Source organism: Talpa occidentalis, unplaced genomic scaffold, assembly GCF_014898055.3.
Source record: "Talpa occidentalis isolate TD23 unplaced genomic scaffold, MPIMG_talOcc4v2.1 talOcc4.3, whole genome shotgun sequence".
In the NCBI taxonomy this organism is placed as follows: Eukaryota; Metazoa; Chordata; class Mammalia; order Eulipotyphla; family Talpidae; genus Talpa; species Talpa occidentalis.
In genome coordinates, this window is record NW_023603184.1 from 93,727,074 (window position 1) to 93,740,474 (window position 13,401).

A 13,401-nucleotide genomic window follows, 5' to 3' on the forward strand; every position below is an offset into this window, starting at 1 on the left:
GACTAATGGGGTGGGGGCCTAGGACTGAAGGGATATGATTTTTCTTTTTTAATGTACAATCCAACAGCAGCTCTCCCTAGATTTTGTGCTAAAATAAGAGCATTTTCACACATTTTAATTGCTCTGTGATAACAACAGTGTGAACTCCATCCACAAACATTTATTATCTATTTAATTTTGCTCTAATTTCAGTGTAGCAAGAATTCACCTTGTAAGTGGGAGTAACTGTCCGTTTAATAGAAAGAAATCCCTTCCCACATTACTAGTCCTGTTGTGCACTTCTGTAATACAGTATTAATGACAAATGGCCTTTTATATTTTTGCAGTTTTAAGTTGCATTTACACTTACTGTTTTCAAAATAGCATCTTTATTGACTAGTACTGCTCCTTGAACATTATTGAAGATGTAATTTTAAAAGATAAGCCTTCATGTTTCTGATCAGGATATTAGATTAGATTTTTATGCCTTCAAAAACCTTTATGTGCAAGTCCTTGGTTCTACAATATTTGTGGTAAATTGTGTAGAACTGATGCATTTTAATAATTAAGATGTATTTTTTAAATGAGATTTATAAACTTACTAACTACTCAAATTGTTCTGATTATTTTCCAGACCTATCATTTATTCCATCCTTTATAGTGATGCTACAGGACAGGAAGGAATGGATAAAAACATTGGCGAGCAACTGAATAAAGCTTATGAAGCCTTTCGTCAGGCATGCATGGATAGAGATTCTGCAGTAAAAGAACTACAGCTAAAGGTATGTGGTCTTAATTTTGAATTTTTTATCCTGGTGAATGGAGAGTCTATTACAACTGAATAATACATTTTTTAAAACTGACTTGAAAAATTGTAATTATTGAAACACAGGGCTATATTAATGGATGAGATTTGAGATTTTTATTTGTTGTCTTTTAAGAAACATTGTGACTTGTGGAAAAAGTAAATGGGTTCTTAAGGTGATTGTGTTGAGAAAAAGGTAAAGAATATTACCTTACATAAATAATTTTTAAGCAAATGACAGACTAAAGGAAGGATCACTGTCTCTGCTAGTTTTGATTTTTTGGTTTTTTTGTATTGTTACTTGACTGGTAGACTACAGATTTGTTACTAATTTTACTAAACTCTTCCATTCTTTATAAGTTTAAAATAGAGCATTTCAGTGAAATCGTTAATGGCTTTATTAAAAGCTTCAGATTTTTAAAATCACTTCTGCACACATAAAATTTCTGTTAGTATTTTCAGTTTCAAAAGAAAGTAAATTGGAGGAAAGGTAGATCCAGGCAAAAATTACTTAGCTTAGCAGCTCCCAGGCACATGTCTGTTACTGGTCCAAATAAGAATAATGACCTTCTCATAATGCTAAATTTATTCAAATTCTATATTTATTCTATATTATCAGAATAAAGCACAGTTACATTAGCATACTCTGTAAAGTGATCGTAGTGGTTTGTTTGTTTGTTTGATAACGTTAGAGTCTCCAGTAACACCCATACATTTTCTGAAATGATTCTCTGAAATGATTCACAGAGCTTCATATACATTCATACTGTATTTATAGCAGTGACATGGTCGGATCATTAATGGAAAAAAGACATCAGGTGACGTATAGAAGAATCCATGTTCAGCCTTCCTATGTTTGCATTCTACTCTCCTGTGAGAGCACACCAACTTCAAAATTCCTTCACATATGTGCAGTGCTTCTTCACAGGGAACTGCATTTGAGACTCAAGAATTCAGAGTTTTCACTAAGGGCTGGTAACATAGCCATCCTCTCTCAACCAAAATTCGAGATGCTTGGAAAGAAAGTAGGTATTCATCTTCAATCTCATGGTACAATCTAAGTAGGCTGACAAGCAGTGACAACCTTATTATTTAGGAAATGTTTTCAGTGCCATTTAAGGGTCCATCTTGCAAGTGAGTCTTTCTGGACCTGTTATGTTATATTGTATCTGTCTATGCAGCTGAAAGTAAGGGAGAGTCTTGTGCTGGATCACCCCAATTAAAAAACCTTTTTATCAGCCTGTGAAATTTTTACTGTTCTAAGAAATGCACTAGCCATGCAGCTCATAGTTATTCCGTAAATATAGGAACTACACAACTCTCTTACTTCTTTCTCATTTATGCATTTACTATAAAACTAGCTGTTATATAGGTAGATTTATGAACTATAGGAGTGCCTAGGAGAAACAGAAGCCGGATAGTGACAGGGAGCTTGCTAAAATTACTGAAATAAAGTTGTAGAATTTGGATTTCTTTTCCTTTCTAGTTCAGGTTTAAGACATAATCACTTTGTGAAAACAAAACAAAAACACTCCAGCTTTTATTCTTATTTTCTCATTAAGTTCATTAAGAAACATTGACAATCCTATACTTGTTCTAAGAAAATGAGAAAACAAAAATTAGGGAAGAGTAGCTGTGAAATATTTTTAGATTAAAGCAGAGACAGGAATTTCTCTCTCCTCCTCCTCTTCCAACACCAACCAGTGGTAAGCAAAGGAAGACTTATAATTTAACCTGATATCTATAGTAGAAGCCTTTATTTATATCAGCTAATATCCCTAAAGAGAGAAAGGGAAATTTTTTTTAAGTTTTTCGTACACTCAGAAGAAAAGTGTATACTATAAATTTTATACATTAAACTCAAAATATCTTGACTTATTTAAGAAATGTTATTAAGTGTCTTTTATATACTGGGCCCTTGATGAGGTTCTGAGAATGCTGAAATAAAACATAACTTATGCCTTTGAGAAACCAATATATAAAGAACATAAAGTTTCAATAGTTGTTACCATAGTATGCAGAGTTCTACAATAGAGATCTGTGCAGGATAATGTATGCTAGAGGAGATTCACCTAACTTAGTCAGGGATGATTAGTTCATAAATCCCACTATCATGCATGACAGTTGGGCTAAGATTAAGAGGCTTTCTAGGGTAATTGGACCCTTCTCAATAAGACTGAGACCAAGTATTTAAGACCCTTCTGCCCCCACCTCCTGCCAAGGTATATAAAGAAGAGGATGAACAAAATTAAACCTGTAGTGCCCCAACAGTAAGAAAGCAAATAAAGAAAACAGATAACCCAATTTTTAAAAAAAATGGGCAGAGAAGCTAAATAGGCACTTTTCCAAAGAAGACATAGAGATGACCAATAGGCACATGATGTTGAAAAAATGTTCATCATCAAAGCCACGATGAGATACCGCCTTACACCAATGGAAATGGCCCATATTAAAAAGACTTAAAAACAATAAGTGCTAGCAAGTGTATGGAGAAAAAAATAACCCTCTTAAGCTGTTGGTGGGAATGTAAACTGGTCCAGCCCTTATGGAAAGCTGTGTGGAGGTTTCTCAAGATGAAAAATGGATCAGCCATACAAGTGAGTAATCCCACTCTTAAGTATCTATCAAAAAAATACAAAAACTCTTAATTCAAAAGAAGACTGGACACCCATGTTTATAGCAGCACTATTTACAACAGCTAAGATATGGGAAAAACCTAAATGCCCAAAAATGGAAGAGTAGATCAAGAAGATGTGATATGTATACGCAGTGGAATACTACCAGGAATTAAAAAAGATAAAATCATGCCATTTACAGCAACATGGATAAAACTGGTCAGGCCTAAACTAAGTAAAGTAAGACAGGAGAAAGGTATATACCAGCTGTTACTTACATATGGAATAAATATAGAAAAACCAAACAGTGGTTCAAAGTCAAACTTCAGAACCAAGCCCTGAAAACTGAACATTGACCTTTGCCTTTGGAGGTGGGGGAGAGAGGGAGAAGGGTGAAAGCAGAGGGCTGGGGATTGGGGAAGAACACTTTGAATTGGAGGAGAGGACTAGGGGTGCTTTGGTATAGGGAGGGCAACAGTGACTACACCTTTGAGGGGGAGGCGAATCCTACACTGTCAAAACACTAGTGAGGATGTAAAACGATGGTACTTCAATAACAATTGAAAAGATTTTTTTAAAGGAGGAATTCCCCCCTCAAAAAAAAAGGGGGAGGGGAGAGAAAGAAAGCAAGTAAGATAATATGCATGGCTAGGAAGAAATAACATTTGAAAACAAGATGGAAAAACAAAAAGAGATGGAAAATCAAAAAGAGAAGACCACAAAAAAAGACTGAATAAAATGAAGACAAATGTGGGAAAAAAATTTTAAGTAGAATTAAATGGCAGAATAGAGAATTTTAGAAATAAAAGACTCAAATGGGGCCTCCCTGGTGGCGCAAGGGGTTAAGCACCATACTATGAAGCAATCCACAGTCTCTGCAGCACCAGTCGATCACCAGCCAGCCAGGGAGCAACTCACATGGCGCAGCAGACCTCTCCTGACTCGTCCGCTGCTCCCTTCAGCAGTGTATTTCATTCAGTCTGCCTGTTCTGTTCCCCACTCTGTCTCTAGTGAATCCTCTCACCCCCTGCATCTCTGGCCTGTACCCCATGTTGGAAAGGGAGAGAAACAAGATTGATGAAAAACAAGGAAACTGAGAAATATCAGACTCAATTAGAAAAAGAAACATAAGGACAATAGGTATAGCAGAAGGTGAAGAGAGAGAGAAAGGAAACTCAAATCAAATATATAATAGCTGAGAATTTCTCAAACTAGAGTGAAATAAGCATGGATATCCAGGAAACAAAAAAGAACACCAAAATCTCTAAATTAAAAATGACCTATACCAAGGCACATCATTGTTAAGTTATCAAAAGTCAAAGATAAAAAGTTTTACTGTCAATCAGAAAAAGAAGGTAAGGCACTAAGACATCCAAATTACGGTGGGTTCTGCTCCAGTCACCCACCAGGCAAGAAGAAAGTGGAATGAAATGTTCACAATTCTAAAGGACAAGAACTGCCCGCCAAGAAGAATCTTTTGCAAAAATTACTATTCAAATATGAAGGTGAAATAAAGGCCTTCCCAGACAGACAGACATTAATGGAGTTTATCATTACCAGAACTGCCCTACAAGAAATGTTGAAAGTAGTTCTACTATAAGAAAAGAAAAGAAAACTCAAAACCCTGAGTAAAATGACAATGTGAAATTAAAATCAGCAACATGATCAAGAATGTGACAGAACAGTAAAGGGAGGAAAGAAAAGGAGAGACTCTGTATAGTTCAAATTCATTGAGTTGACACCAGCTTATAAAGGAGTTTTTAAGACAGTTAAGAAAATGAATGAATGGCTAGGGAAAGCTATTTAAATGAAAGAGCAGAAAGAAGAAACAAATGGAAAAAGAAACAACAGAAAGACAAAACAATCTAAAAAACCAGAATGACAGTAAATAAGCCTCATATTATCTAAATGTGAATGGTATGAATTCATGAATTAAAAAGGCACAGGTGATAGATTGGGTTAAAAAGTTTCAGTCATCTGTACTTTGTTTGCAGAACACATTTAAAACCAAAAGACAAAAGTTAACTTAAAGTGAAAGATTGGCACAGGGTGCCTTCAGCCAGTAACTCAGAAATGCAAGAACTACTATTCTCATATCTGATAAATTAGACTTCCAGCCAAAAAAAACAGAGATGGAAACTACCTAATTATCAAGGGAACAATTCATGAGGAAGATGCAGCTACCATCAATATTTATGCACCTAACACAGGGACACCTAGTTATATAAAAGAACTATTAACAGATCTAAAACAGCATATTAACAAAAATACAGTTATTGTCAGAGCCTTTAACACACTGCTGACACTAATGGATGGGCATTCCACACAGAAAACCTAACAAGGAAATAAAGGCCTTAAATGAAATATTAGACCAGATAGACTTTTTTTTTAATATTTTATTCTATATAATTCTTACATAATTTTTCATTTTTGCACAATGCATGCATTTTCATTTTGGTTATATTCCCCATACAATTGCACTCCCCTCCCCCTTATTTTGACTCTAATCCTTCCTCTCCCCGCCCCCCACCCCCTACCTCTAGTGTGTCTCTGGTTTATAGCTGCTTGTTGATTTTGATTTTCACTTTGTATTAATTAGTCTTTTTCCTGGTCCCTTATTTAGGTTTTCTAAATTCCTGCTATGAGTGAGACCATCCGGTATTTTTCTTTTTCTTTTCTGACTTATTTCACTAAGCATGATCCCTTTTATCTTCATCCATGTTGCTGCAAACTGCATGTATTTATCTTTTTTGATTGCTGAGTAATATTCTATTGTGTATATTATGTACCACATCTTCTTGATCCAGTCATCTATTTTTGGGCATTTGAGTTGTTTCCATAGCTTAGCTGTTGTACATTGGGCTGCTATAAACATAGGGGTGCAGGTGCCCTTTGGAATTAATGTTTCTGTGTCATTTGGGTAAATACGTAGGAGTGGAATTGCTGGATCATATGGAAGCTCTATCTTCAGTAGGTTGAGGAATCTCCGCACAGCTCTCCATAGTGATTGGACCAGTTTGCATTCCCACCAACAGTGCAGGAGAGTTCCTTTTTCTCCACAACCTTGCCAACATTAGTTGTTGCTAGTTTTTTTAATATGTGCCATTCTCACTGGTGTAAGATGGTATCTCGTGGTAGTTTTGACTTGCATTTCCCTGGTTACAAGTGATGTTGAACATTTTTTCATATGCCTGTTGGCCATTTGTATTTCCTCTTTGGAGAAGTTTCCTTTGAGCTCTTCTGCCCATTTTTGATTGGATTATTTTCTTTGTTTTTGTTGAGTCTCATCAGCTCTTTGTAGATTTTTGTGATCAGTCCTTTATCATTAGTGTTGTGTGCAAAAATTTTCTCCCAGTCGGTGGGGTTTCTCTTTGTTTTGGTTATTGTCTCTTTTGCTGTGCAGAAGCTCTTTAATTTGATGTAGTTCCAGCTGTTTATCTTTGCTTACACTATCACTGCTTTGAGTGATGTGTCTGTAAAGATGTCTTTGAGGTGCATGTCATGTAGTGTTTTGCCTATATTTCCTTCTATATATTTTATGGTTTCAGTAGGCCAGATGGACTTAACATTTTCAGAGCCTTCCATCCCAAAAGAAATGAATCTACTTTCTTCTTAAGCATATATGGAACATTCTCGGAATAGATCATATGTTGGTACATAAAATATTTCTCAGAAAATATATGAAAACAGAAATTATATTAAGCATCATCTTAGATCACAGTGGTATAAAGCTAAAAGTTATGGTTACAGAAAGAATCCTAGACTAAACCAAAATATGTGGAGACTAAGCAGAATGTTTCTAAACAATTCCTGGGTCAAAGAAGAAATCAAAAAGTATGTAAAGACTGGCTTTCATAGTGAGACAAACTACTAAATCCTTTGGGGTTGCTCTAAAAGTAATATGATGAGAGAAGTTCATAGCAATACAGACCCACAAATAGAAAAATTTCAAACACTTTAACTTTACAACTGAAGGAATTAGAATAAATCAATCCAAAAGTCATTGGAAGGAAGGAAATAATAAAAGTTGTATTACACCGTAACAATGAAATATCTGGAAGTAAACTTAACAACGGAGGTAAGGCACTTATACATTAAAAACTAAAGGCTGTTGTTGTTTGCATAGAAGAACTGGGGTATAGGCCAGAGATGTGACGGGGGTGGGGGTGGTGGTGGTGAGAGGATTCACGAGTGACAGATTCGGGAGCAGAACAGGTAGATTTACTAAAATACACTGCTAAGGGGAGCAGCAGACGAGACTGGAGAGGTCTGCGGCACCATATGTGGGTTAGCTCCCTGCAGGGACTTAAATTCAGGCCTTAGCAGGGACAGCACTGAGACTTAACCCCTAGGCTACCAAGGAGGATCCTAAAGACTCTGTAAAAGGAAATAAAAGAAGACACAGAGGAATAGAAATATGTTCCACACCCATAAATATAAAGCTATAAGTATTGTGCTGTCAGATTTAATTTAGAACTAATCTTGACCCTTTTGAGATGTAAATTCTCAGTCTCAAGGCTTACATTACCAACTTTATAAAATATGTTTGTAAAAGTTGCATAAAGGCATAAAATACCTTTATAGTAGATACTACTCTATTTTTTCTTCCATGAATAAACATCATTAAAACGATATTAAGGTGATTTATGGATTCAAGACAATTACAATCAAAATACCAATGGCTTTTTTCAAGGAAATAGAACAAACACAAAATTTGTATGGAACCAGAAAAGGCCCCAAATAGTTAAAGCAATTCTAAGAGAAAAGAAGAAAAATGTAGGTATCACATTCCTGACTTCAGTTTATACTATATAATGGCAGTAATGAAAACAGTATGGTATTGATACAAAAACAGAAACACAGACCAATGGAATAGAATAGAAAGGCCAGAGATAAACACACACACACACATATAAGGATACTTTGATAAGGGAGCTGTGACCATACGATGGAAAAGGGAAAGCCTCTTTAATAAATGGTGTTGACCAACATAGATAGCAAAAGAAAGAAAAGAAACTAGCTCCACATTTAATTTCATACACATAAGTTAATTCAAAATGTATTAAAGATTTGTATATAAGAACTTAAACCATTAAATACTTAAAACATGGGGGATACAATACAGAACATGTATTGTCCCGCAAAGATGTATTTGGGGATGTAACCACAACAATAAGGGAAACAAAAGCAAAAAATAAACAAGTAGAACTGCATCAGACTAAATAGTTTTTGTACCTCAAAATAAACCATTACAAAAACAAAAATGCAGCCTAAGACTCAGAAAAGACACTTATATATTACATATCTGACAAGGAGTTAATTTCCCAAATATACAAAGTACTTATACAGCACAGCAACAACAAATCAGACATCCTAATCATAAAATGGGGAAATGACCTACATAGACACTTTTCTAATGGAGATATTCAAATGACCTACAGGCACATGAAACACATTCAGCATCACTTATTATAAGGGAAATGCAAATCAAAACCATAATAGGTTATCACCTCACCCCTTGAAAAAGGCCTATATCAAAAAAGAATGGAAGCAACCAGTGTTGGTGAGGATATAGAGAAAAAGTAATACTCATCCACTGTTGGTGGAAATGCAATTTGGTGTCACCTCTAGCAAATGGTATGGCGAGACCTTAAAAAAGTAAAAATGGCAATCCCAGCAGTACCTCTGCTACTTACTCAGAAAACAAAAATTCTGATATGAAAACATTTATTTATTTCACTGTGTAGTTGCCAGTGTACCAAGCTAAATACCCATTAACAGGTAACTGGGTAAAGAAATTGTGTAATGCATACTCAGTGGCATGCTACTCATCTATTTTAAAAAAGGTGAAGATAGTGGGGTCTCCCCGGTGGCGCAGCGGTTGAGCGCTGGGTTGCGAAGCTGCCCACAGCCTCTGCAGCACTGGTTCTATCCCCGGCTGCTCCCCGGCCACCGGAGGAGGGTCCCACATGGCCCGCAGACCTCTCCTGCCGCCTGCTGCTCCCCTCAGCAGTGTACTTCGGTCCTTCTGCCTGCTCTGCTCCCTGCTCTGACTCTGGTGAATTCTCTCACCCTCCCGCGCTTCTGACTGTACCCAGTGCTTGTATAAATAAATAAATAAATCTTTAAAAAAAAAAAAAGGTGAAGATAGTGCCTTTTGGGACAAAATTAATGGATTGAGGTGATTATTTCTAAGTGAAATAGTCAAAAGTGAAAGACAGATATTAGATGGTTCCACTTAACTGTGGAATATAAAAAATAACATAGACTGCAAAGTACAGCAAAAACAAACCTTAGATTTAGTGAAAATCATATGATTACCAGACAGAACAGGGGCCTGGGGAGATGGGAGTAGAGAAAAGAAGGGGATACAACATTGGCATAAGAGGTTTGGTGGAGGGTGACTGAAGCATGTGTACATATGGAGGAAGAGTAATGTAACCCCAAAGTTATATACACATAGTACCAAATTTAATTTAAAAAATTAAACAAAGGGTGCTGTCTATGGAATGAAATGGCAAACCAAGGATTGAGGGGAAATACTTGCAGATCATATATTGATAAGAGACTGATATTCAGAATTTTTAAAGAACTCCTACAGATTAACAACAATAATGAAAACAAAAACCCTGATTTTAAAAAATATGCAAAGGACTTGAATAGACATTCTCAAAAGGTATACAAATGATCAATAACCACATTAGTCATTAGAGAAATGCAAATTAAAATCACAATCAGATACTACCACTTCCCCCTCATTGGAGTGGCTATTACAAAAAATTAAAATGTTTAAAAATCAGAATGAAAAATATTGGCAGGGATATGAAGAAATTAGAAGTCACCCATTGTTTATGGTATTGCAGTGTGGCGAAGACATTATGGAAAGTTTATGGTGTCTCCTCAAAAGAAAGTTAAACATAGATTTTTTTTTTTTTTTTTTTTGGCATAGAAGAACTGGGGTTTAGGCCAGAGGTGTGAGGGGGTGTGAGAGGATTTGCCCGAGACAGAGTGGGGAGCAGAACAGGTGGATCTACTGAAATACACTGCTAAGGGGAGGAGCGGGGTGCTGCTGTGCCTGTGTGTGTGTCAGCTCACTGGCCAGTGAACTCAGGCTTTAGTGGTGATAGCGCTGAGAATTAACCCCTAAGCCACCAGGAAGGCCCAACATAGATTTTTAAGATTCAACAATTCCTTTTCTGGGTATTTATTCCAATAAAGTGTAAATAGGGACTCAGAGATATTTGTACTCCCATGTTCATTGCAGCCTTCTTTACAATAGCCAAAAAGTAGAAGCAGCCCAAATGCCCATTAGATGGATATATGAATGAACAAAATTTTGATTATATACACAAAGGAGTATTATTCAGCCTTAAAAAGAAGGAAATTCTGATTCATAGTACAACAGGAATGAATCTTGACATTTTGCTAAGTTAAACAAACCAGTCACAAAAGTAGATACTGTTAAATTCCACTTACAAGATGTACCTAGCATAGTCAGATTCTTAGGGACAGAAAGTTACAGGGTAGCTGCTAGAGGCTGGGGAAAAGAAAATGATGAGTTAGTATTTAGTAAGTATAGAATTTCATTTGGGGAATATGAAAAAGTTCTGGAAATGGATGGTGATGATAGTAGCATAACTGTGTGTGTACTTACTGCTACAACTGCACACTTAAAAGTAAGTAAAATGACAAATTTTATGTCATGTATTTTACCAAACTTTAAAAAATTCTGTTACAAAAAAAAGAGAATTGGTGTAGCTAGATTCTCTTACTAGCTATATTTTATTGTTCATCTGTCATTATCACTTTTTACAAACTCACCATTCTTCTACCACTTAACTGTCCATACTCCAAGCCAGTTCTTCTCACAGTGTTTCTTCTAGTTCACTGCAATTTAAGACTCAGAAGCTCCTCTTTGAGAAGTCAGTGTGCTATATCCATTAAGAACATTCTGTCAAGCAAAGACATCCAAGTATCCCCAAATTAATAAGGGAGACAAAGAAGACAGGTAAGTGATTTTTTTAAGTGTTTTTGGCCAAAATTACAAAAGCAGCACATGTTTTTTGGGAAAAAATGCAAATAATTAAAGATAGTATGTAGTGATGATCCTCCTCATTTCCTAAGGGTAATGTTTGTTAGTAATATGATATATATCTTTCATATTTTTTCAAAAAATGGAAACATGCTAATCTAAAAAGGATCTAAATTTTTTAAATGGCTTCGTCTTCACCATCATCACCACAGATTTATTGAGGCTTATACTTGCCAAAGTGCTTTATAGTCATATAATTTAATGGAAGTCTATGAGAAATGCTATTTTCATTTTTCAGATGAGGAAAATGAACTGCAAAATTAACTTGCCCACAGTCGCAAAGCTAATAAGTAGTAAAGATAGATTCATACATATAGTTACTTCAATCTATGTAATTGTTAACCTATCTCTTGTACTCTCTTCCTTAAAACACTTAATTTTTTACATTCCAGACACTACATCTGATTTTTCCTTTCCCCTCATAGACTCCACTTCCTCAGTGTCCTTTGTAGTTTTATTCTCTTCTTTGGGCTACTAAATATCAGAGGTTTGCAAATCCTTTGTTTCTTTCTTTATAACCCTGTATAGTCTATCTTATCTTTTCCTGTGGCTTCAGATAACTATGAGAGTGACTTCTAAATTCATCTTCCTACCCCAGACCTGCTCACTGAACTTTAGTTCATTGCCATTTTGGAAGTCAGGCTTAACTATATATCTAAACCTGAACTTATATATCCACTATTTTTTCTCACCTGTAACATTTCAAAAGTGTAATGCCTTTTATAAGTTGCTATGTGGAATAATGCTATTTTGTATTTCTCCTAAATTACTCATTTAAATTTCAAAGAATAACCCCAGTGACTACTGTTGATCATCAAGTATATTTATTTTCCCTGTTCCTTAGGCAGTGTTTTTCCCTTTTAGCTATACACCAAATTTTTCATTGCTATACCTTGGCACTTGCCACCGTGCCATTAAATTATTTAGAATTGCCTTAGAATCTTTATACTGCTTTTCCTCCCAGTATAGCCTTTATTCTAGGCCATACTAAAATGCCAGATAGAAACCATTTGCTTTCTTTTTCCTCCTTCAGTTCTTAAATTCATATTATTTCATAAAACAAAGTTAACATTTAATGAATAAGTGTATTTTACAAATGTCACATACTTTACATGTAAATCCTCCTGGCCCTACAGAATAGTCGTAGTTAAACCCCATAATTAAATTAAGAAACTGAGTCTCATAAATGGTTAATTTTTCAACATAAGTGACAATATCTGTACTGAAAGTAGGTTTACCTGTTTCCAACATCGATATACATTATACTTACTTAGCTGATTCACAGCCCATTTCAGGTTTTTCAACTTTTTCCCCATTCCTTTGAATAACCTGATACAGTCTCCTCTTTTCTTGGATGAATCCGTACTTAGTGAGGATGCTCTTACCTAAAGAAGTAGAGTATAAAACTTGCTATTAATAGTTCTTTCATTCATCCTAGAAACAATTTATAATATGCCAGGAACATAATACCTGTTAGGGATTCAAAGAGAAAAAATACATAGAACGTAACTTAGTGTTTACAATGTAATATTGCTTATTCTATTTCTTGCCTTGTGTAATCATTCATGTATACCCACACTTAGAAGTCTTCTGACTGTTCTGAAATAGAGGAAGATTTTTATCACAGTATCCCCTGACGTAGACAACTTTTAATATGCTTACAAAATAAGAAAAGAGATTATTATATAGGGTAGTGGTAGACTTGGTTTTGCCCCTGAATTAGTTATTGTACAGAATAAGCTGTTGTCAAAAGAGATGAAGAAATAATGTGCTTAAATAACATAGAAGTTTGTTTATTTTTTTTTATGTAACAGACCAGAGATGAGTAGACTAGGGCTAGTTAGTAGACAGCTTCACAATCCTTAACATAAAGTGTCCCTCTCTAGAATCACACTGACTATACTTGTCAC

The 13,401-nt window shown here is 35.4% G+C and overlaps 1 protein-coding gene across 3 annotated transcripts in view; it reads left to right on the forward strand.

Annotated features, from left to right (window-relative positions):
* TANK (TRAF family member associated NFKB activator) overlaps window positions 1-13,401 on the forward strand; it is a 78,526-nt gene that overhangs the window by 24,601 nt on the left and 40,524 nt on the right. For all 3 annotated transcript variants that reach the window (XM_054699783.1, XM_037523415.2, XM_037523416.2), the window contains exon 2: window positions 614-761. In XM_054699783.1, the coding sequence (XP_054555758.1) occupies window positions 663-761 (99 nt within the window). In that variant the 5' untranslated portion in view covers window positions 614-662. The remainder of the gene's footprint in view (window positions 1-613; window positions 762-13,401) is intronic.